The 25164-nt window shown below is 42.7% G+C and overlaps 2 protein-coding genes across 5 annotated transcripts; one reads left to right on the top strand and one right to left on the bottom strand.

Moving 5' to 3' along the window:
* On the top strand, positions 14590-20414 carry LOC8070311. 4 transcript variants are annotated; one of them, XM_021462879.1, is made up of 9 exons: positions 14590-15051; positions 15408-15878; positions 16335-16434; positions 17063-17128; positions 17261-17387; positions 18524-18615; positions 19407-19468; positions 19593-19689; positions 19798-20414. In XM_021462879.1, exons 2-9 carry the CDS (start codon positions 15517-15519, stop codon positions 19849-19851), a joined length of 960 nt encoding a protein of 319 aa, XP_021318554.1. In that variant the 5' UTR covers positions 14590-15051; positions 15408-15516; the 3' UTR covers positions 19852-20414. The 4 variants fall into 4 exon arrangements, with proteins under 4 accessions (XP_021318554.1, XP_021318555.1, XP_021318556.1 ...); XM_021462880.1 differs by having other exon boundaries at positions 14592-15051; positions 17066-17128; XM_021462881.1 differs by having other exon boundaries at positions 14592-15051; positions 18527-18615.
* On the bottom strand, positions 20848-23546 carry LOC8085849 (uncharacterized protein At2g24330). Its single transcript, XM_002447263.2, has 5 exons — positions 23044-23546; positions 22493-22637; positions 22039-22148; positions 21553-21961; positions 20848-21448 (listed from the first exon to the last, which is right to left on the bottom strand). The coding sequence occupies exons 1-5, from the start codon at positions 23317-23319 to the stop codon at positions 21174-21176; spliced, it is 1215 nt and encodes a 404-aa protein (XP_002447308.1). The 5' UTR covers positions 23320-23546; the 3' UTR covers positions 20848-21173.

The raw sequence follows: 25164 nt of genomic DNA, 5'->3' as shown, positions 1-25164 counted from the left end.
ACGCCGAGGCCAATCGAATATACGGGGATGCTTCATGTTTCCACCCACGGGACCGCGCCCGGATAAGCGGTGGCGGACCTGGATGGGGGGCCGCGCAGACGTCAACAACGGAGAGCCACGGCCGGCATGGCCGCCAGCGCGCTCCGCCAGAGCCTCCGAGCGGGGCACGAGGATCCGCCGAAATCACACGAGGGTGGCGAGGGGTGGTGGCGAATTGGCGGTGACCACGACCCGTATCGCGGACCTGGACCGGGAGGGATCGGCGAGGCATCCACGTGGCCGCCCACGCGCCCTGTCGGGCGGGCCAGGCCAGGCCACGACGAAGCTGCGAGGCTGTGGCCTGTGGGAACCGGACAACCAAAGGATCAGGACGCCAGCGCCAGCCCACCAGGTTGGGGTCGGCAGAGGGCACCTGCCGCACATGCTCCGCTTCACTACTGAAAATCCGAATCATCTGCGGGCAGATATCGATCGCGTGGATCGAGTGCCGTACACCGTGCACCCATCATCCTCCTCCGATCCTCTGAATCACATGCTCCAGGTTGTTCTTCCTTGTTAATTAACAAACAAAACAGGCCTCGATCGACCGACGATTGCTTCTCGATCCGTGCCCGCTCCATCGTTTCACCAACAGCAACAGCTCCGTTGAGTAGACTGCACGCACGCGCAGCATACACATCTGAATTCTTTGGGATTATTAATTCTATGATTCTATCTAATAATCTGTTGTCTTATCACACTAATGCTACCACTGTAGGAGTACTCTATAGTAGTACAGTACTAGTACTAGTGTATGTTTTCCGTGAAAGAAATGTCATGTGAAAATTTCGGTGGTCTAGACACGCCATGGCGGACGGCCCCAGCTACAGTAGTTTCTTCCAGGTCGTTCCATACCTTCTCTAATCTCTAGCTTGTCAGGTTCTGAACGTCGGTGCCACTGTCACTGCTAGTGCTATAACCACAGTGTAGGACTGTAGCCTGCTCAAGCCCACCTCAGAGAGACACTGACATGCACAGGCAAGCGTACGTGTCTCGCAGATCGGCAGATAACAGCGGGATCACATCGCAAAACGGGATTCCGTATCTGCAGGAAACTAATAACGCGGTGCACGCGGGAACTGTCAACGAGACGAACAAACCATAAACTACTGCTAGTATTCGGGGGGTCAATGTAATATGGTTCTGTGGAAGTTTATTCAGTCTGCAAGTGACGCGCTCCGTCGTCTTCTATTTAATTAAGCGCCCTCCATTATCTGAAGATCCTGTTTTCTAATCACTCCGGCAGCTGAGGCAGTGGAGACAACGGGAATGTCAACCTCTTGAAATCAAACCGTGCAGAGTAAGTAAACCATTCGATTGTTCAGAGCATAAAGTAGTATTTCCTTGTTCGGATGCACTACAGCTCTCAGAAAATACCCCAAGAGATTGGATCAGATATTTCCCGGGATTCGACAGTGGCATTTCGTTCAAATATCATTAGTTATATTTAAACAGACCTTCAGAGACTGACTGCTCCAATTCAATTCAAACATCCAAACTTTTTAGTTACTTGTAACTGTAAGCGAAGTTGGTAATGATTCTCTCTTATCATATACTATGTTGTCAGTACTTTATATACAAGCACGCATTGGATAATAAATTAGTAATCACTGGAAAGATAAGGACGATGTGTCCACCTTGAATGGGAACTAAACCTATGAAACACGTCAATCGACATTTTTTTTATATTTTACTCCCTCCGTTCTAAATTATAAAAAATTTGACTTTTATTGATATATTATTTTTGCTACGTGTCCGGACATGATGTATATCTAAATGCATAGGAAAAACTATATATCTAAAAAAGCTAAAACGTCTTGTAGTTTAAAATGGAGGGAGTAAAATGAAAGTTGGTAATTGTTCTCATATAATGATCTTTATTCCGTTCTATTGAAAGTGTCATTTTTGTCTTTCAGAGTTCTAGTTTGACCGTTCGTCTTATTAAAAAATTTCTTACAAATATTATTTATTTGTTATGACTTATTTTGTCAATAAAATTTTTTTAACAATGATTTATTTGTTTTACTATTTGCATAAAAAATTAATAAGACAAATGGTTAAATAAGAAATCTGAAAGTCAAAAACGACATTTTTAATAGGACGGAAGGAGTATAAAACAATTATAACTACGAAAATAAGGAGTATCTTACATCCGATTAGTTGTATTGATAATATTTTTGCTGTGATGCTAGTTTTAGGGTAGCAAATATATGTTTTCATTTTTTTCAGAAATGTTGTAAGGTGCCAAATTAGTGTGCTTTTCTTTTTATAATATCGTCATGTTCGATTCTGGCCCTAGAACAATGCAAAATCGTAGCTTTATGTTAGCAACCAATTACTCCACTCAGCCACCATTAACTAGCACGAGTAATGTGATTAGGGGGGAGATGCAGCCAGAGAAGATGAACGGGACAGGGATAGCTAGCCCGCCAATCCTTCTTCCGTGCTCTTTTTCTTTTTCTTGTAGCTTCTGTCGAGACAAGCCCAAACACGTCTCGGCTCATTGACGGCCCACTTTTTATACACAAGTTGCCTAACGTTTTATAATCTCCAAAAAAGACAATAAAAGAGGGACAAAAGCCAAGTATGCCTTCTGTTTTGTACTCGTGAATCCTTTTTTTTTCCCTTCATGCCTAACTCACGTAGAAATTCTATAGAATGATGCAATGCCAATGCCACATTCTTCATGTGTGCATCTTTTTTGGGGACATATTGTAAATTGAAGATAGGACCTTCGTGACCTCCCGTCTCTTCACATCTTGTAAATAAATACGTAAATTCTTAGGACAAAATTACACATAGCAGTATCCTGAAGATAGAGAAGATGTCAAACTTCTGGTAACCCACATGACGGTCCGCGGTGTGGGTTAGCGCCTCTCGCACATGTGTTTGCAACTCTAATTCCTGTTATTATTATAATGCTGAAAATCCAGATCTTTTTTTTAAAAAGGATAAGATGTCAAACTACTTTTTTCTTCTTCTTCTTCTTCTTGAGAAACAACTACTGTTCAGTTGAGTTGTTACACTGGAAGGCCCAATATGCCGTGTCTATATCCACGGGCCGGAAAAATAAAGCCCAGACGAAAGGAGAACAGCCCGAGCCAGCCTGGTTCACAGGCTTTTTTCTCATACTTTGCATTGTTTTGGCCCATCAGGCGACGGATATCGGCAGGCCATGAAACCCACACTCATGGGCCCAAACGCAACTTTTGCTGGTCTGGGCTGCAAAGGCCCACCCTCCGTAAGAGTTTCCTCTCTCTTTTTCTCCGCGGCATGCAAGAATCACTGCACAGCAGAAGCACTAACCATGCATGAAAGTCTATAGTAAACGGCAGGTCAAGGAAAAGAATTACCATGGAGAGTGGAGACAGGGCCAGATACCTTAGTGATAGATATCTCATGCAATATGATTAAAATACACTGGTATAATTTACATGCGCACTGGCAGTAGCTGTAGCCTGTAGGCGAGAATCTGGTCGTTTAGAACCACCAGGAATTATTGCGAGGAGAATCAGATCTCCCCTTTTGGAGTCAACAAGATCTCCCGCTTTCCGTGGAGCCCCAGAAAGTAATTTCTCAAAACTGCAAAAGGAGAAGTAAAGTGTCGGAATACCACTAACTACCACTAACATACCAATCGCTAATTCGCTACAGCGAGAACATATACTCTCTGCCCCCTACCCCCGTTCCGGCGCGAAATCTTCTCTCGCATGTTGGAAAATATTATATATACTGTTATTACATAATATGTATACTCTTATAAAGTAAAATCTCACTATATATATATATATATATCAACATACAAGCTGTCTAATTAGACAATCTAATATCACACGCAATTGAAATCCACTAGTTTATACAATTGTAATATCCACATTAACAAGTCACATATTTCTCTCAACATAAAAGTTGTCCACATAGACAATATACTATCACACATAATTAAAATCCACTAGCTCATGTAAATGTAATATCTATATTAGCAGAACACATAAGTTTTTTATTGTCTATATTATCATGCCACGTAATCTACTAATCTGCTATACCTACAACAATACGCGAGGTATTCTTCTAATTATATAATATAAACAGTATATATAGATTAAAAATAACTAATTATATTGTTTATAAGTGGACACTAAGTTACAGATGTATTATAAAACCCAAAACTTTTTTTCTTTTTGTGAACTAAACAGCCTGACTTTTTTTTTACAACATTTTGAGACTGACGTTGTACTGTATTTGGAAGAGAGGACATGTATGCACGCAAAGCTGATAGCTGCACGTGTTGGGGGATCTTACTACTGTTTTCCCGGTAAAAGCAGGGACGGCCAGGCGAACCAACCGGTGACAGCGGTCTCTGGCAAAAAAAAAAAGGGGCGAAGGCGAAAGCAGCAGCAGGTGTTGCTTTCTGGGTGGGAGCTGTGATTGTGAGAGCATCTGGCATGCCGCACTGTTCACCGAGCAACTGGACGCGAGGGTGCGGCCACGGGGCTGGCAATTGCATGCACAGTGGCGCCGGCCGAACCCGTGGGCGGGAACAAGGCCACGCACCGAGAGCACGCGTGGTCGTCCAGTTCGGTTCAGTTGCGCCCTGCCCCTGCCCCTGCCCCTGCCCCCTGGCCCTTCGTGCGTACGCACCAAGCAGAAGCCAACAAGCGTCGGCGGTCGTGTGCCCGTGTCGTGCTCGTGCTCGTGCTCGTGCGTGCATGCTGCTGCTGCGCTTTTGCAAAGCAGAGCAGGAGCAAAGTACCGTGGGTCCGTGGCCTGGTCAGGTCCGCCGTATGCCTGGCCCCACCCACACGGAACACAACTGCCAGGGCCTCGAAACAAAAGCGACGCCCACGCGGGCTCCAATGATTGACGCCACGGCCGCGGGGGCAGCCGGCCAATGGGATCTCTCGCTCGCTCGCGGCCGCCAGCCTCGCGGGGCGTGCAGCTTTTACTTTGAGATCCGGCGAGCTCCGTCCGGCGACCGGTGATGGTGATGATGACCATTAGTCAACCTTAAACTGGACGGACGGAGGCGATTGATGGCCGTTTTGTTTGTTTATTTATTAATCGGCGCGCCGGGATATTTGTTAGGGCCGCTTTTCGGCGTTGGTTGGGCGCTTTACACTTGTTATTAATCAGCTATTTAGTCCTCCTCCATTTTGTTTATTTATTACGCGACTTGAGCAGAGAGCGAGCGCAGCCCAGCGTCATGCGTGGGGGCAATCATGGATTAGGTGATGGGAGTCCCGTCTCTTTCGTCTCGTGTCCTCTATGCAGTTGCGACTAGTCTAGCTTCGGTTGGTTGTGCTTGTGCACATCAGCACATCCATGATGCGTTCACGGGCTGTCAATTTTACACTTTCTGTTTTGTTTTTCGCACGTACGTAGCACAATGCCCTCGCAGTGGTACTACACGTGCGTACTGCTACCTACTCCCTCCATTTCTCTCGCAGCATGGTACTGTAGATAACTGCTAGCTAGTACGACGACCGAGTAGCTAGTACAAAGCAAGCATCTTCGTAGAAGTTGCGTGAAATACAAAACTATCGCCGGAGCCCGGAGCCGCTTTGGCCAAATGTTTTTCCAGAACAGCTTCACTTTTACCCGAGAAACTACTTCACAAGAACCGTCAGAGCCAAAGCCCTTTTAGGAGAAAACTGCAGTCCTACCAAACTAGCCCTAAGCCTTTTGATGCATCATCTTTTTTTTTGTATGCCCTTTTATGAGGTCTCGTACTTTGAATTTTGAGTCACGCATTTTGAAATGGAGGGAGTGTTGTATATTTTAACCATTTTTATTTTATATTATATTCTTTACACTTATAAACTTATGATAATTAATTTGATAGTATATTTAGTTATAAATCTAACCATACAAAGCTTGTATGGCAATGATTAGAAACTGCTAGCTAAATTGTTGGCCAAAGATTTTTTTAAGTTTGAATCTTAATATGGTGTGCGCCATTTTAAGATCACATTAATTAGTAAAAAAATTATTGTTTAGACAATGAAGATCATATTGGACAGGGGTACTATGCCCAACTTGGTTTTAACCAAGCTCCGCCCCTGGAAGAGAGACTAGTCAATGAGGCTTTGTTCAACACACCACTTATTTGTGAAAAAGGGGTGGGGAGAAGTTTGTAAACTTTGTAGCGCTTGCATCTTGATACGTCATAGCTTAAGGTTTAATTAGGCTTCGCCGAATTCGTTCTACCGGGAAGGGTCTCGATCAGCGACCTATTAATTGGTTCCGCGCTAGTACTAGCTATTGACAATGCCATGGATCCTTTGTTGTCACCTGGCATGATGCATGGTTTCTATATGGGATATATATATAGTTGGATGGTCCCGGACGATGAAAGGATAGGCTTGTTAAGATGCAACTTCGTGCTTGTGCACTGTAGTGCTCGACTTGCAAGATGCATGCATGCGTATACCGTATCAACAAGCTAGGTTTGCAGTTGCAGTGCAGGTGTGGTCCTGGCCGTTCGTTTTTGTTGGATCACGTACAGACCGGCGACCAACAAAGCACGCGCTAGCTAGCTAATCTTTAGCATAGAAAAACAAAGCAAACCACTGTCCACTACTCCTACTGGCTACTAGTATTTGTATAAGTATTATATAGCGTGTTAGTTGTTGTTGTTGCTTTAGAGGCAATCAAGGTTCGTGTTTATCGGTGAACGAGCTAGCACATCTTTATTTGCTGAATTGAAACCACCACAAGATGAGACTTTGCAGCTAGAGCTAGTAGCATCAATCGTGCTGCCCTTCATGTACCCACTGATCGATCTCACTGCTAGCTTGAGCGCGCGCTTTCATTCGTTGGAAGAATCTTCCCACTCTGTGTGTGGACCACCATCCATGAATTTGTATTGCCAGTACTTATCCATACTCGACAGCACGCATTGGCTGGAAACATGCGTGTTTATCTGACTAACTAACAGCCAACATGTGTCATGATTAGGAAACTATATAACAGTATAGAATTGTAGTGTGTAAGAGTATGTCACTGTCAGAGTGTCAGTATCTAGCTACTCTACTAGCTCCGTTGGGATACAAGCGTACGGCTGCTAGTGGTAATTGAAGTATTATTGAACTGTTCGTTCAAAAAAATTGAAGTATTGAACGAACAACGAAGTACTACCATACTGTATGCAATAATTCCCCCGATCGATCTCGATCCAGTGGCATGCAGGCAATCTAGCACGAGGCCGGTCAATTGTTGCCTTGTTTTCTTGTCGCAGATTTTGTTTGCTTGCTGTTGGTACCAAGCATACATTCAGATGTACCTTCATTTTGATACTAGCTAAACTACTGGCTCCACTCTAAAACTGTTTTCAAATCAAAATGATGCTTCTTTAGGGCCACTACCATGCACAAGTAGCTAGGAAATTAAAAGTAGCCACTTCCAAGTTTATCAAAAAAAAAAAGTAGGCACTTCCACTCCGACCAAAAGGAAAAGAAAAAGAAAAAGGGATCTTTACATGCATAACAGCTGCCGCCGGGGATTGTTTTCACTCACGGCGGATCTATCCAGCCACGGTTTTACGACACGATCGAGCAAAAGTGTGCGTCCATTCACATTCTCCCGGCTTGCGTCTACTCCCTTCGTCGTTCAAAGAAAAGCAATTTTCGTTTCCTCGAAATGTTAAATAATTTTAAATTTAACGGAATCTATAATAAGTACTGACACTTATGATATTAAAAAGTATCATTTCAATAATCATCAGATATATTTTTGTTATATAAAACTATTGATACTATTCCTATAATATTAGTCAATTTTAAGAAAATCGGATTTAATGTAAATCTAGAATTATATGTAAAATGCTGAATATTTAGTCATTTTAAGGATGCTTTAATTTAAAAATAAGACAACATGATATAGACAAGAATGAGCAATCCATATTCATTGCATAAGCAAATTTGCTAATGAACAAACTAATAGCAGATCCTACCAACAGTTTCACAATGGACGTACTAACGTAACAAAATGTGCTAAAGTTGAGTTTACAAGCAATGTGTCCTTGGGGTGGAGCTCGAGCCAGAGGCAAGGGGAATACCATTACCATAAGTATCAAACATGATGGCTTGCTCAAAGTAGTTGGTCTAGACGCGACGCGAGAAGAAATACGAGTGCAATCCCTCGAGCGGTCGCCGGAAAGTAGTATTTCAGTTTATGAAACTTGTAGGCACTAGATCGAGTCACTACTAGGAACCGAGGGGTGTGAGGAGGAAAAGTAGTTGTGTGTGATGGACTCTCCTAAAAACTTTATCACCTACCTGTGTAGGTACGTGAGCTTTGGAGGCTTGCTCGCTCTATTAGACCCCTTGTGTGTGCAAGGGACTTGGGACGGAAATCACAGAGAAGGGACTTAGGGCGGAGATCACAGAAAGGCAAAAGACACCTAGACTTCGGAAGGATTGCAGAGTGCAACATCAAACAAAAGAATCATGTTGCTTTGAGGCGCAAAAGGTGGCCTAGCACATCATGTCCCGGCAAGACCCGCGGGCAAAGCACGGCGGCGTGTGCGTGTGGCCTGCAACTCTCCTCCTCGACCTGTGTAGAGGAGAGCACACTAGCTTCCTCTTTAAGTTGAGCAACTTTCTATTGGATTTTTTTATACGGTACTAATCTTATTTTCACTTAACATTAATTGTGAGCCTTTAGAATTCTTTGATTAATTTCTAGATTGGTTATGGACTAAACCTAATTAATATATAATCGTTTTCTTTTTGACAGACAAGGCAACTTTTTGAGCGACTGATGTGGTGTGTGGAAAAGAAGAGGCTTTAGCTAGCAGTGACGTGAATCCGTGATGTGGGTGTCGAATGTGTTCTTCTTTGCGTCATGTATGGATGGCTTTTCCGAAAAAAAAGAGATTGATCGGTGGCGTAGATGACAGGATATAGGTAATTACGTAATGCAGCTGTGTCTCTCAGCGGCTGCGAAGACAGCAGCGGAAGGTCAAGAGACAACGGCAGGCACGCGTGCAGCATCATGACAACACAACGCACCTGTTCTCGTTTTCCTTTTCCCTTTATTTTTATTTAAAAACACAACGCACTTGTAAGTACCAGTCCAGAGGCTATTTGTGGCTTTTTTGCGGACTGCGCGTACTTGTAATTAATAACTTGTAAGTACAGGCTATTTCATTTTTTGAACCGAGTATATATATATTCTGATTCTTTAATAAATAAAATAGTAATATATAAATACATAGAGTTACGTTTAAGGTACCATGCTATTCAACGAGTTCATAAAAATACGTATCATCAAATGAGGGGTTACCTGAATTTTGCTTGATATCGTTATTGTGGTCGGTATGGGATATGGAGCCATTTCTATACCGGTTGAGTCACTGATACGAGACATATATCGTCCATTTTGGGACAGTACCGAAACACAATTGACTTACAAATCCATAAGTTAATTTATTTCGAGATGAGAAAGTACAGTGCTAGTATAGATAATAGATAGATACAAAGATAATAAATAAATAACGGAGCAACGGTAGCTAGTAGGTTAGACAGGACAGGACGCGTGCATTTGTGTTAAGTACAACTAGGCCTTGTTTACTTTAAAAAAATTTACAAAATAGAAATATTATCACTTTCGTTTGTATTTGACAAATATTATCCAATCATGTACTAACTAGACTCAAAAGATTCGTCTCGTCAATTTCGACCAAACTGTGTAATTAGTTTTTATTTTTATCTATATTTAATACTTCATGCACACGTCTAAAGATGTGATGTGACAGGAAATCTAAAAAATTTTGTAAATTTTTTGGAAACTAAATAAGGCCCCGGTACAATGCGGTTGCCTACCAAGGGGAGTACTTTGGGCAAGGACGTCGACGTCCCCAAACTAATCCAGCAGACAACTGACACGGCGACACGTACGAACATATACGGATGGCCGGGTCGCTGCCGCAACTTGCTGTTGCCTTCAGCTGCATGCCTGCCATCGAGATCAATGCCAGGCCCAGACACAAGTTGCGCGCCCAACTTGGCGTTTCTTGCCGAAAGAAGAAAGGAGAGGCCGGTAACTAACGATGGGTTTTTTTTAGTCAGCCAGTGTGGCATGCGGCACATGGAGTGGTGAACCAACTGAGCAAGTGACAAAATACCAGTCTTGATTGCACAAAGCACCAGCGGAAGATTCATTTTTTCCCCTTCTAAATAAACCTCTACTAGGAGTGGGTCTAGTACTTAGGCCCTGTTTAGTTTCCCCCTCCCCCTCTAATTTTTTCATCTATCACATCGAATCTTTGACACATCCATGAAACATTAAATATACATAAAAAAATAAACTAATTACACAGTTTAGTTGAAAATCGCGAGACGAATCTTTTAAGTCTAATTACTCCATGATTAGTCTTAAGTGCTACAGTAACCCACATGTGCTAATGACAGATTAATTATGCTTAATAGTTTTGTCTTGTTGTTTCCTGACGAGCTATGTAATTTGTTTTTTTATTTGTTTCTAAAAAACCCTCCTAACATCCTTCCGACACATCCGATGTGACACCCAAAAAAATTTTTATCAGCAATGGTTATTTGACTCTAGTAACGGATAGTACTCTCTCTCTCTCTCCATCCAACAACAAAAAAAATACAATTTCACTTTTCAAGAAATCAAATGATTTGAAGTTTAATCAAAATTACATAAAAAATATGTTCCAAACTATAAGTCATTTTCTGTTTTTCTGCGTATATAGTTTTTGCTATGTGTATCATAAAATAGCACAATATCTAAGTGCACAACAAAAGTAATATATCTACAAAAGCCAAAACAACTCAAATCTTCAATAATATTTTAAACTCGTCTCTCCGATCCTCAAATTGTTCTTTACATAGATACTATGGGTCTTCTCCGGTTCTTCCACCACTACCTCGTTCTTCATTGATTCTAACCACAGTGAAAGACATAGTCCATGCCGAGCCGACCTTTCAATCGGTAGTGTTTTTCTACTGCTGCTAGGAAATAGCACCACCACTAGTTCAGCTCTTCAAAAGTCTAAAACCAAAATTCCTGATTTACACATATTAAATTCCTAATTTTTTAATAGTTTCCATGACAGTATCGTCGCAAAATTAAAGTTTATATATGCTTAAGACTAATCTTAGATATACATGTTTTTTTAAAAAGAAACACATATATATATGATCGAAAGAGATATATTTTCAAAGGAAAAAGGGAGAGATTGGATCCGGAAAAAAGGACACATGACAAAAGACCGGATGCCCATCAGGCATCAGCTTCGGTGGTGGATCGAGTGGCGTAGGATTTGGTTCTTTTCCGTGAGGTTTGGGAGATGCAGATCGTGCAGCCCTAGATGCATACACGGCTCCATTTCTCTTTATTTTTCTCCAGCCCTTTGAAAAAGTGTACACATTGTGGTGGGGATGGCGTGCGTGCGGTGTTCCCCACAGGAGAATTTTGTGTCGCACTCAGTGGTTGGCTTTGGCCATCAGCCCATGCCCCATCACAACCATTTCTTCTTTATGTTTTTTTCCTTTAATTTTTGTTCTCTTGCTTCGCTGGTACGCTACATGCCATCCCTCGTCATCAATACAAGCAAGCCCTGACTCGTGAACATCCATTCAAAGAGCAAAAAAGAAACCGCCTAGCATTTGTTTATATATGTAATTATATATATGTTTCAACTTGTGTACTTTTAAACCCAAAAACACATTCGCATATATATATATATATATATATATATATATATATATATATATATAACAAAAAAATATATTGTAGGAGGCCAACCAGGGCATTGTGCCCAAACAACCCAACAAAAGGATGCAATATTAATAATAAACTATGACATGCAACAATGACGCTTGTTTGATAACAATGATTGCTTGGTGTAGCTAGCGTCTAATGATTAACTAAAAACTAGGTAACGTACCATATGTTTCAATTTTAGTTCAACTTGATCCATATATTTCATCTTTATTAGGCTTCCACTAACAAATCGTACATCAAAACAATAAAATGGACGATACAGACTCAAGTTCAGGTCCATCGTCTTCATCGTAGTAGGTGCAGGTGCAGCCTTGCCTTGCGGTCGTTATTTTTTTTGAAGTTGCTATTGGCCTACGGTCCATGAATCTACACTTTGCCCGGACCGGTGTTCTTTTAATTTAAAAACATAAATATTGTATTGGTAAGTGCTTTTGCCTTTTATGTGTTGGAGTAGCAAGGATTCCCGCGGAAAGTATGTTGCTATCTCGTTACTCCCTCCATCCAAAAAATGATGTAATTCAAAAACAATACTCATATGATAATGTATATTAAGTTTGATTAAATTTATTTTATTAAATAGGTACCATCAGATTTATAATGAAGCATATTTTTATAATATATTTATTTAACGTCATAAACATTAATATTTTTTATTTGTATATTTGGTTAAATTTTAAGCACTTTAACCGAGAATGCACCTAGACTTATATTCTTTTTGGGACGGTGGTAGTACTATATAAACTATTTGTCCATAATATCTAGGTATAGATAAAATCGAGGCATTTCATCTGATCTTAGAGTTGGAATGGTTTAAATAATCATACATAGGATATATATAACTAACACATTTCTACTACTCACTCTGTCCAAACAAAAATGCAATTCTAGAATAATGCCTTGTTAATGCTGAATTTAACTAAAATTATACAGAAATTAATAATATTTATCATACTAAACATGTACAATTAGTTTTGACGTTATAAATGTTAATATATATATATATATATATATATATATATATATATATATATATATATATATATATATATATATATATATATATATATATATATATATATATATATAAAACAAGAATGTATCTAAACTGCATTTTTTGGTGGATGGATAAAGTAACTCCTAAAGGTTCACTCCTTAGAAACTCTTTTCCAAACATCAAATCCAATTCTAGGTTTATTTCACCAGGTAAAATGTTTTGTTCTTTATTAATTGAAAGAAGCATAGAAACCATTGAAAGCCTATATATATATATATATATATATATATATATAATCTGACAAGCTTTATTGATCAAGAATTGTTGCATCGTTTGATAACAACGTTACAATAAAAGAAGGGGGATCTTTTGCCGTGTACATCTTGTCTTGGTTTAGGCCCTGTTTAGTTTTCCACCTAAAAATTTTTCATCCATACCATCGAATCTTTAGACACATGCATGGAATATTAAATGTAGATAAAAAAATAAACTAATTACACAGTTTTGTTGAAAACCGCGAGACGAATCTTTTAAGCCTAGTTAGTCCATGATTAGCCTTAAGTGCTACAATAACCCACATGTGCTAATGACAGCTTAATTATGCTTAATAGATTTGTCAAGCAGTTTCCTGACAAGCTATGTAATTTGTTTTTTTATTAGTTTCTAAAAATCCCTTCCGACACATTCTATGTGACACCCAAAATATTTTCATCTCCAATCTAAACAGGGCCTGCTGTCTCCAACAGGAGACTCATTTGGAACCCAAACCTAAAATGGGTCTTCAACACAATACCTATAGCCTCCAACAGAGTACCCATACAGAAGATCCATTTTGGGTACCAGGAGAGACATTTGCAGAGAGTGTTGTCTTTTAGTTCTTGTTGTTGGAGAAGACTAAAAATAGGTATGGAACTTTTTACATGTAGCGCTACCCAAAGGACAAATAAGTTTTATATTTTGGGTGACGATTGTTGGAGATAGGCCTTGTTTCGTTCTGAAAATTTTTTAGATTTCGGTACTGTATCATTTTCGTTTTTATTTGACAAACATTGTCCAATCATGGACTAACTAGGCTCAAAAAATTCATCTTGTGATTTACAGACAAACTGTGCAATTAGTTTTTGTTTCCTTCTAGATTTAATACTCTATGTATACGATACAAGATTCGATGTGACACAGAATTTTAAAAAAAATTTGAATTTTGTAGTGAACTAAACGGCCATAGTCGGAATTTAGCTGTCCTTTCAGGCTTCACCGCATCATCTGCGGCGCCCACCACGCGAGCGTGCAGCCGCTGGCCCGCTGCCGCTGGCAAGGAGTCCAGTTTCACTGTCCCCGCGCACCTGTTTCTCCTCCAGGAGCCAAGAGACGGACATCTGGGACCGCCAACAGCCACCTGATTCAGGTCCCACCTGTAAGTGACCCATCCCGAAAGCCTTCCCACGTGAGAGCAGAGCTGCGGGCGCGCCAGCCATCCAATCCCTGCGGTGACTGTTTGCCAGTTCGTGATTCCATGCCACGAACGACAGCCAGATTCGAGATTCGCCTTGGGCCCACGCGCCGAGGCGGCCCATCCCGCCCGGTTCAACTCCAACTCCAACCCCCTCGCCCTCGGCCCGCTGCCGTCCGTCCGATCCGCCCCCTTCTCCAGCATCCCCGCCGTCCGCGTCTCGGCGGCCGGGATGCGCGCATCGCCCGCCCGGGACACTGCGCGTAATTTGCCCCCGACGCCGAGCGGCCGAGGGCGGTCGGTTCCGCTCCGCCGCCCCTGTTATTTTTTATAAAAACGAAGGCATGGGCGTGATGAAAGCTAGCGCTAGGAGCCTAGCGGTAGCGGTAGGGTGTTTAAGAACAAAGACTCCGAACCAAAACCCGACGCGGCTATACTATTTTTTTTTAGTTGCTAGAAGAGTAGACGAGAGAGATCAAACGGGCCGTGGAAAAAAAAAGAGGGTTTCATTCGCGTGCGCCGAGCTGATCTATTTAGCTCGCGACGCGACGGGGAGCATCTCGCCGCTCGATTCGGGCGTCCCCGTGAATTCCCCCGCAGCGAGCCGAGCAAGTGAGAATTCGAATTGGAATTGGACTTGCGGCTGCTGCGTACGGTGGGCTGGAATTCTCGCCGCCTCCCCGTGGAGGGTGAGAGGCCGTGGCGGTGGTTGCGGGCGGCGCGCCAGGAGCGTCGACGGCCTCGCGTCGCGTCATTGGGTACGAAGCCGGCATGGTCTGAGCGGTGGGCGGCCGCTGGCTGGAGGCAGCTCAGGCAGGTGAGTTGGCCCGGATTCCGCGGGTGTGTGTTCGAACTTCCTGGTGGGGGATTTCGACGGCTTCGTTGCGGTGGTTGCTTCGGTGGGTGGGGGCGGCTGGCCGGCTGGGGCGGGGGGGGGGGGGGGGGGGGGGGGGGGGGCTCTCCCCGGTCGCCTCGCCGCCCACTCGCCCAGGGGCCTCGATCGGATCCTCCTCGGGAGTGGGAAAATGCGAGGCTCCCGATGCGGGCACGACTCCCGAGGCGGGGGGTTTCCTCGGTGCTCGTGCAGGGGATTCGTGGGAGCTTGACAGCTGCTGACCGTCACAGGCTCGTGTCGCTCGGCTGTTTGATTGCTTTCGGGTTCGATTTGTGCAGGTTGATCCAGGTTTGAGCGCCTTGGGTTCCTGTTGGATTTGCTGTTGGATTTGCGGGGGCCGTGTTTATGGGCGGCTAGATCGGTGATTCTTCAGCTGCTCCCGGTGTGATGGCAGCTGACTCCAGCATGGGGTTTCACCAGGGGATCACCGCCTCGCTGTACAACCATCACATGCTCTCGTTCCAGTCCAACAGCGACGTCGGCATCAGCGGCGGCGGCGGCGGCAGCGGCGACGCTACCGGTGGTATGGTCATGGCCCCGGGGAGTGTGAGTGGCGGCAGCAGCAACGCCGGGCTGTTCCTCTCCCCAAACACAGGGGTCATCGGCAACGCGCCGGGTGTTGCCCCGTCAAGGACCTCGTCGGGGGATGCGTTCCGTGGCACCGGGATGCCCAAGTATAAGTACGTCACTGGTCCTCCTTCCGATTGGAGTGACCGTGAGGTAGCCATACTGAAGGAAGGGCTTGTGAGGTTAATTCATTCCCCATTTTGCTTCCTGAATTGCTTTTGCCTGTACTGGACTGTACTTTTCTGTTCTGTTGCTCATGTGAAACTTGGTTTGCTTTCTTTTCGCACTTTTAAGTGTTCCAAGGTTGTGGAGCATCAATTATAAAAGTCTAAACTCAAAAGCAATGATTATGCAACCGGGCCTTTACTTAGTCGGTTTTGAGTAAAATGAAGTTTCTCTGTTGTGCTTGTGTCGCTATTCACTTATTCAGGTTACTGTGGAACGGCACTTGGTTTCTCCATGAGCACTTCTTCATAGCCACACTCTAGTGCTTTATGACCTTTTTTTTTTGCATCACCAATCAGGCGACAAACTCTAGGGTATTAGTTATTGATAAGTGCTGCTATCTGCTTCACAAATTTGATATGAGAAACTATTCGTTTCCTTTCCACTTCTAATTCCTCCATTGGCATTGGCAGATATGCTCGTGAACCTAATATCATGAGGTACATTAAGATAGCAGCTATGCTTCCTAACAGGACCATCAGGGATGTTGCGCTACGATGCTGGTGGGCTACAGTTAAGTCACTTCTTTCAGATGTTTTGATATTTCTTCCTCGTGCTTGTTTGATTCCGATGTTCGTTCTGGCCTTATTCTGCTCTCCATTTGTGAACAGATTCTTAGTTTTGCCCCCCCCCCCCCCACACACACACACACAAAAGAACAACCCTGCTGGCCTTCCCTCTTTTTCTTCTCTTTGCTATTTCAAGGGGTGCATTAGTTTGTCATTAGTTTATTTGCTAATCTGACATCATATATTGTGCCTAAAATCTGGCTTGGAAGAAGCGAATCTGTATATTGCCTATATACACTTATACTTGGTGACCAATTACCAAGTGTACATAGAGTATGGCATATAATGATGGCTTTCTTGGCTAGATGTTTATGTTATGCTCATGACGGTTGCAGTCTGTATATAAACATGTTGATGGCCTGTTTGTATGGGGGCCTCGAATGCATTGCCTGGCCAGAGAACCCATCCTGGCCCTAGGCATCCAAAATCGGACACCTGGGACTGCTGTCTCGGGGACTTCTTTTGGGGGTTGCTGCATGTTTTTGTTTTGACAACACGTTTCTTTTATTACCTGCATTAGTACAAGAAGCATAAGTAGGCCACTATGGTCTGCTGACTTATTTTGATTATAGCAGGGTAAAGAGAGAAGGAAGAAACCTGATGGATTCTATACAGGGAAAAAAGTGAGAGACATGAAGGTAGTTCTGAATTTATGTGTAGATCATTTAAATCATTTTCTTGTTATTGGCGAAGCTTTTCACTTGCGTAGTATTTTCTTCATTTCTTTTCTTGATGTCAATCATGTTATTTCTGACAAAGTTTCTCTACAGCCAATCCAGGACAAAATGGTTGCATCTGTCCCAATAGCTAATTTTCAAATGACACCTACAACCAATGTAACCCCCTTTTCAATATCAATGCAACATCCAAATCAACAAAGTCAAGTTCACAAAGAAGGTTAGCCTCCATCCATCTCTTGTTTTTGCCCCTTCTGTTCACAATATCATCACTTCATCTAACAAACAGTCTTAAGGTCTCATTTTCTATTTGGTAAAAGAAGGTCTCTAAGTAATCTCATTAGGGTGTGAGTGGGGACAAATGTTAGAAATCAGTTGGTTGATCATTATTCTCTGTATATAGTGACATAGACCTGGTTTACGTGTCATGTTTGTGGAGCTTAGCAGTAAGTTTTCCACTGGCTGACCTATTTGTCTAATCATATTCTTACTATGATTTAAGTAGAAGTTGATGGTTTCCATTTTCCAAGATTACACAACATACTTCATTGGCTTGTAGTATATTCTTACTACGATAGAAATGAATCCTACTCTGCATTTCCATGATCCCGATAACGCAAATTTCAGATTATGGATCCCCTATCCCTAAGCATATATCCGTTAATCCCTAGAAGATATTGTAGTTAAAATACACTGGCAGGTGGGAATAGTTTGCTTTGCAGTTATTTGATGGCAACAAGCTTATAATGCCATCGAATATGCCACAACTGGACGAGCAAGTGAATTGCTGCTTTAAAGATCAATTTGGTGGGCTGAAAAGGTCACTTGCATAGACAAAACCTGCTACCATGTCTACACTATACACCCAGATTCCTTTTGCTATTGCCCTTCAGTGTAATATTTCAAGGAAGATGACACAGTAAGAAATTTTGGCATGTAGGTTTTGTTTTAAATTGTCCATCAAGATTCATATATATTCATTATGAGGAACTCCTATGATAGTACCCCTTTCCAAATTGTAAGTTATTCTGGCTTTTCTAGATACATGCCTTTTTATTGTGTATCTAGACATAATATATATCTAGGTGCATAGCAAAAACTATGTAATTAGAAAAGCCCGAACAACTTACAATTTGGAATGGAGGAAGTAATAAAAAGTGGACTTTCCTTTTGTAACTGCATTTGTCTATCCAATGTTTGTCTTGTTTCTTCCATCAAAGTCCATTTCTATTTCTTAATTCTGCGAAAGTATGATAATAATAATGTAAAAGAAAACTTTCCTTGTGTTGTGTACCCACTACATATATCAGATAGTGATCTTACTTCTACTAATACTCATGTGGTTGCATTCTGAAGCAGCTCCTGTTGTCGACAGTGCAACCCAGCATCTCCTGGAGGAAAATAATCAATTGCTTAACCAGATTTCTGCAAATATTGAAACATTCAAGGTCTGTATTTATTTATATGCCATGTCTATGGTCTGCACTTGCCCTTTTTGTACTCTCGAGTGTCAGCCACAAGGTACATGGTGCCTGCAAATTATTTGTATTTAACTATGGTTGTTAGTCATACAATTATCTTGCCTATTAAAATTGCATCACTATTTCGTTCATGATTCCACCAGAAATGGATATTATCCTCTTACTGCTATAGTTGTTATTAGTTGGATCCGGGATGAAATTGAATGGAAAAAATTATAGAATTGATCAACAAAGAGGAGATGCGTTGCTTATTTAATTCTCACATGACCCGAAATATAAACTGTGGAAGTGCCTTTGGCTTCGTTTTGCACTGCCTGTGTACAACCATAAAGGCATAAACACATAAAAGTACATTATTTTGAGGTTTCATTTAACATTTCAGGGGACTGTGATTTAGTCTTATTCTTTGAATGTTTGGGTTTGACATTTGTTTCATCAAGAATACTCATATCTGATGATATCATGTGAAATAAACCCGTCAGTCATCTTGTAACTTGTTGGAACATGTCGCTCTTGTTGGCTTGATGAAGGATAAAAGTAGCTTTCTTGGGTTTTAGAAAACGTGATAAGTTTGGGAATCCAATTGGTCATATTCATATCTGATGATATCATGTGAAATAAACCCGTCAGTCATCATGTAACTTGTTGGAACATGTCGCTCTTGTTGGCTTGATGAAGGATAAAAGTAGCTTTCTTGGGTTTTAGGAAACGTGATAAGTTTGGGAATCCAATTGGTCTCATGCCTGATTTTCTTGCAGACAGTGGAGAACACAGATCTTTTTCTCCGCACGAGTAACAACATCAAAACAATTTTAAGCAGGTACAGCATTGTGATCATGCACGACATAGAGTTTTTGAAACCTTCTCCCCACAGAATTGACATAGGCTGAGATCTGACATTACTGATGTTACTTTTGCTTGTATTCTTCTGCACCATGTTTCAGAATGAGTGAAACGCCTGGTATCATGGGTCAGATGCCTCCATTGCCTTTATCCATAAATGAAGACCATATAAATTCACTTATTCAACTGAACAGACTGGTAAGAACACACAACCTGTTAGCAAACATGAGAGATGGATGATATTTCCACATGACATTAACAGTGGGCCCTCGATTGTGTCTAAGCAACATTACCTTATTCTGAAAGGTTGCATCATATGGTACGGCAAGCATTTCTCATCATACGAAGCAAGAGCCATGAAGCTAGTCTACCATACCCAGGGAAAAAAAAGAGAGGACCAGATGGCCGGACCTCCTGCAATTCTGTAAACGTGCTGTTGAGGAAGGCTTACATGTTGTTACTGACCAAGCGCCAGGGACAATCACTCCTTTCCAGATAATGTTTTTGCAGTGATCTGATTGTTTCCAACCCGTCTGCCTGCCTGCCCACCAATTGTTGAAGCATTTGGAAGAAGTCTGCAGTTGTGGTGCGAGAGCCGCAAGCTATTTGCTGCTGTTTCTGTTTGCATTATCCGGCATATAGACCAGAGTATCAAGACACTTGATCCTGGACTCCGCAAGTGATTGTAAATATTGGATGGCTGGAGGCGTTTCATGTTTTGTTTCTCTGATTGCTCATGAATGTATTTCTTCTTTTTTTTTGTGTCCCCGGACAGGGTTGCATTGCTCCCAATATGTAACTATGTACAATAGCCACTGCCCTAGACTGCTAGGTGTAGAGCGACTCCATTTTCTGACTAATTGGACACTGGAACCCAAACATGTGTTGTCCAGATGTTCTAAATTCTTTCTTTCACCACTTCAGCATTGGATTAGCACTTCAGATGCAACTGATAGCTGCAACCCAACATTGACAACAGCAATTTACTCCCTTTGTTTCAAATTGTAAGCCGTTTTAGCTTTGTCTAAAAATTCTCTAGTTTTGACCTAGTTTATTTAAAACAAAAGAGAGAAAAAACATCTACAGCATCGTACTAGGTTTGTTTCATTTATTTGATATAGTATCTAATATTGTAGATGTTAATACATGTTTCTACAAAGTTTGACTTATAAAGCTAAAAACGACTGGAGGAGTTAATATATTGCAAATATTAATTTGGACACAAGAACATTAGACGTAATGTGCGCAACACATTCAAAGCTTCAGCAAGCCCCCACACAAATAACAGAGGAACAAAGCAGACACAAATAACAGAGGAACAAAGCAGCAGTTTGTGAGTTGATGCATCAATCATCATGCTTCGATGAACGTAGAACTCGGTCATAATAAAAATGAAAACGATGTCGAAAGCCTTTCAAAGACTATACACTCAATAAACAAAGAACAATACATCCCATCACCGTTCAGGCCCTTTGTTGCGACAAGATGCCAGCAAATGGGCGTTGTCCTGGTACCCTAGGAACGAAACCACGATGAGACCACCAAGAGCTACCAGTTGCTAGACAACTCATGCAGTAAGCATGGTACTCCATATACTACATGGTAGGTACAAAAATTCAGACACCCCGACTCAAATCCAAAACAATACTTCACAAAAACGTAATATACAGGAAATGAAGAGTTCAATTGGCAGGTTGGTCACTGCTCGCCTTCTCCCCAGAATCTTCTGCAGAGAGTTCTTCAACGGTTGGTAGGCTGCTTGCAACAGGACTTACAGCACCTGAGGTTGCAAGGCTTGCACCACCTTGGCCAATGATGCCACCAGATTGAGAATCCGGACTCTCCTTGCCAGAATTAGGTACCAATTCATGGTCCTCGTTTTGCCGGGATCCATTGAGGGCATTACAGTGAGGACAGTAGTATGTGACGAAGGCAAAGTCCTCTTTCCTCGCAAGACCTGGACAAATGAAGCTGGTTAATTATGTTCAAAAAAATGAAACTGGTTAACAAAGAACTTGTAGATGATATAGTTGACATAATAAACAGTTCTTTGTCACCTACCATTATGCATATGGCAGTTGCCACAAATTAGAGCGTAGCACTGTGTTGGATCCTCTCCTACCAGCAGAGCTGCTACTCGTGCAAGCCATCCCCCATCATTACCAGCTGGACCTCTAAAGTGCTCAACATTCCTCTGATTAGGAGTGCTGGGGCCTTCTTCACTACCATCATACACATTTGAGCTATCAAATGGCTCAAGGGACTGGGCCCTTCCAGCACCATTGCTTAAGTGTCCTTTTCTTTGCCTAAGTCCAGTAGTTTGTCCAAGATTATTATCATTACTTTTACCCAGTGCTGCATCCCTGCTTGATTCATCTCCCAAAATGACTCTCAATCCAGAATCTGCACCCAATTTTGATGCCAAAACTGTTGCTGCTGCAGCCTTTGCAGCTGGGTCAAGATCATATCTCTGGTTCACCAACATGAGTTAGTTGTATGTAAGAAGAAAAATAAGAAGTGAAGAATAAAACAGGGCCATAAATGAACCTGTATAAGTTGCTGAGTAGTGTAGTAATTTGTTCTCTCCTTCAATTCATCAATCTTAGCTTGCCTTTCAGTTCGAAGCTTTTCAAGTGTTTGTTGGTCTCTGTTGTCAACTGCAGATAGGATAGTGTGTTACTAATAAGACATGAAGGATTATCTATAATCGCTGAAGCAATTTACATGGCCACACCATCATGCTAAAGGGACAGATTTTGCATCTTTGGCCTTTTCATACAGCAATTTATTCAGGATACAAATAAAATAGACTAGGAAGCAAATTTGTTCTGTGCTCACTGACCAAATAAAATGCATAGAAAAACTAATGGGAAACATGAGCACATTCGTACTGCCATGTTTTTGTTCACCTTCAGTCAAAATAATGTGTAGCTAGAGCCTAACGATGTGTGTGCATATGATGTGCAATAGGATGTGCATACAAAGATCTCAGTATACTTACGCATTTTCGCAAGGCTTGTAATGGTCGAGTAGATGAGAGCAGCTAGAGCAGGAACCAAGAACATGGGCAGCACCCTGACTGCCCTCATCTGCCAGCTGATGTCCGGCGACCTCGTAGTCATGATGGCATATCCAACTGCAGCAATCTGTCACAAAAAAAGGAATAACACGAAACCATCTCAAAACACAATCCAAGGCCCTAAATCCGATGCGGCACTCATGAGCTGATCCCAATGCGATTCCATTCGTCATCCGTACTAATTCTACTAGCTGAACTGACATAATGACATAATGCATCGCGTCTGATGTGAGATGACGATAGATGCTCAATTGTGACAACAAATATTGCTGACTAATGTAACACCGGGCAGTCGGCTCATATGTCCAAACGATTCCTGATTCCACCGTTGAAATCGGATTAATCGCCCTAAGAGAAAAGAATTCCCATCCTCTATCGTGCAGGAACAGGAATACAGCAAACTGGACATAAACGTTTGCTATGTTATGCATAACAATTGGATAATCCAGAGTTCCAGACACGAGTCGAATCACCTCGAGCGCGGCGGCGAGGGCGAGGACGTTGTGCGCGGACTGGCGGGAGGAGCGGGCCCGGCGGCGGAGGCGCGCCCGTACGGCCTCCTCCTCCTTGGACAGCGCCTGCAGCAGCTTCTCGACGTCCTCGCGGCCGCCGAAGATGCCCTTCCACACCCGCGACACGAGCCCACGCTGCCTCCGCTTCAGCGTCGCCGGCGTCTCCGGCGGCATGGGCGACCGCGGGGACGCCGCCACCGCGGCGTGGGCGGAGGCGGGCGCGTCGCCTTTGGCCATGCGCGACGACCGGCGGCGGCAGGATCTGGTGTGATCGGATCAGACGGGCCGGTGCCCGATGGGATGGGAAGGCGGTTGCCTTCGCGCCCTCCTCGATGGGTTGGGTAATTGGGCTACGCGGCCAAGGAATGGAATGGAATGGAATGGAGGGTTGCTTCGTGGAGGGAGGCGCGCTTTTGGGGAAAGGCGGAGAGGCGAGGCCGGAAAGGAGAGGGAAGGAAGCTGGGAAAGGTGCCGCGTCGCGAGGTCGGTGTTACGTGTCAAATTTTATGTCATAACACAAATTTTATACTATTTCATTCATATGTAAAATTTTAGCTCAGGTAAATTTTAGTCATTGTAGCTGTAACCAAAGTCGGTATTTATGTTAGGTTTATACTATATAAAAATATATTCTATTAGTTTATCATATAATAATACTACTTATCCGGTAATGGTAACATTTTTAATTTCTCGAGAATCACATTTTTTGTTATTTAACGGAGTGGAGTGTGGGTTTTTAACCGGATGGCGCAGGACCGTGTGTTGTAGCTGATCGGCCAGGTGCACATGGTCCATGGGATTAGTGTAGCGCCCCCTTTGGTAGCTCGGGACTTTATATCGTGGACTTGGTCTACGTAGGACAGGGGCCTTCGGCACAAGGTCCCTGACTGATTCCTCTGAACCGGAGCACACCGGGAAGGAACAATGGCCGTGGACCGTGATATCTTCAAATGCAATCAGCTAAGATAGGGTGGCGAGCGTGCACGACTGAACACAGATCAACAGGCGATCAACGGACCGAGTCCGTCCTATAATTAACTGGGCCACGAGTATATTATATCTGTATTATAAAATGGCATGAACACAGCTCAATTTGTCTGTGAGGCTTTGATCAAGACAATAGACTCTGTGTGTAAAGCCTCAGTGCCCTCCTAAAGTTCTCACTCGTCTTCATTAAATCCGTGTGATCACCTGTTCTAGGACACTAGAGTTGCACGATGCACTTATATCTCCCTTCTTTCATGAAGGAGTTTAAGATATCCAACACGTTGAAAAACCACCAACGTGCAGTATGCATATCGTATACTTCTATAAAACTCTTCTCAGAATCAACAAGAAGCCATATGTTTGTGTAACAGCTCAAATGCCTCCCTACGCTTTGCACTAGGCATAGAGAGCCATTTTTCCCATGAGAATTACTAGAGATATATCCTATCTCTCATCCTCGTCAGGGTACCCGACTATCAAACCATCGATCATTGCTTTTCACTCCTCGCGCTCTCTAGGTCAAAAGAAGCTATGCGGTTTCCAGCGGGGTGGTGGTCCTGGACGCCATCCAAAGACAGTGGCTCCAATGTCCAAAAAGTGGAGAACACCATCAGCAACACCGTGCAACCAGTCGATAAACACAATGAGCAAGAATCAGGGGCTCTAGCCTCTATCTCGAAGCCGATCGGACCGACGGTCGGATCGGTAACAAACTAAACCAGAGACTATAGCAGTCTGGTTCGCTTTAAAAATCGTCCATATAATCGGACCAGTAAAAACTGGTTAAAGTGGTAACGGCTAGTTTCTAATGAATCGCCCAGCTCATGTCTATAGCGTTCAGACATGCAATGCTTAGATGCCTAGACTTCATTTTCGCTTTTTGCAGCGTCTCACAACGTGCTCAATGGTGAAACGCCTCTTGCACATCATATTTCGGGGGCATAGGCGATGGATGTAATTTGTAACTTGTTTTTTACTTATCCTCTTAGTGAAACACACGTCAACGAACGTGTTTAAAAAAAGACTCTAAGCGTTCCTCTATCTCTATATTTTAAATAAGTACTCTCTGTCCCTAAAAAAAGAGTCACTATGAAA

Source organism: Sorghum bicolor, chromosome 6, assembly GCF_000003195.3.
Source record: "Sorghum bicolor cultivar BTx623 chromosome 6, Sorghum_bicolor_NCBIv3, whole genome shotgun sequence".
In the NCBI taxonomy this organism is placed as follows: Eukaryota; Viridiplantae; Streptophyta; class Magnoliopsida; order Poales; family Poaceae; genus Sorghum; species Sorghum bicolor.
This window is presented reverse-complemented; position numbering and strand designations above follow the sequence as displayed.

Coding starts and splice junctions, on each gene's coding strand:
- LOC8070311 (XM_021462879.1), top strand. CDS start 15,517: ATGGCAGCTGACTCCAGCATGGGGTTTCACCAGGGGATCACCGCCTCG. Junction 17,388..18,523: donor AAGTCAAGTTCACAAAGAAG/GTTAGCCTCCAT, acceptor TGCATTCTGAAG/CAGCTCCTGTTGTCGACAGT. Junction 18,616..19,406: donor CAAATATTGAAACATTCAAG/GTCTGTATTTAT, acceptor ATTTTCTTGCAG/ACAGTGGAGAACACAGATCT.
- LOC8085849 (XM_002447263.2), bottom strand. CDS start 23,319: ATGGCCAAAGGCGACGCGCCCGCCTCCGCCCACGCCGCGGTGGCGGCG. Junction 22,149..22,492: donor TACAAGCCTTGCGAAAATGC/GTAAGTATACTG, acceptor TCCTATCTGCAG/TTGACAACAGAGACCAACAA. Junction 21,449..21,552: donor CAACTGCCATATGCATAATG/GTAGGTGACAAA, acceptor TCATTTGTCCAG/GTCTTGCGAGGAAAGAGGAC.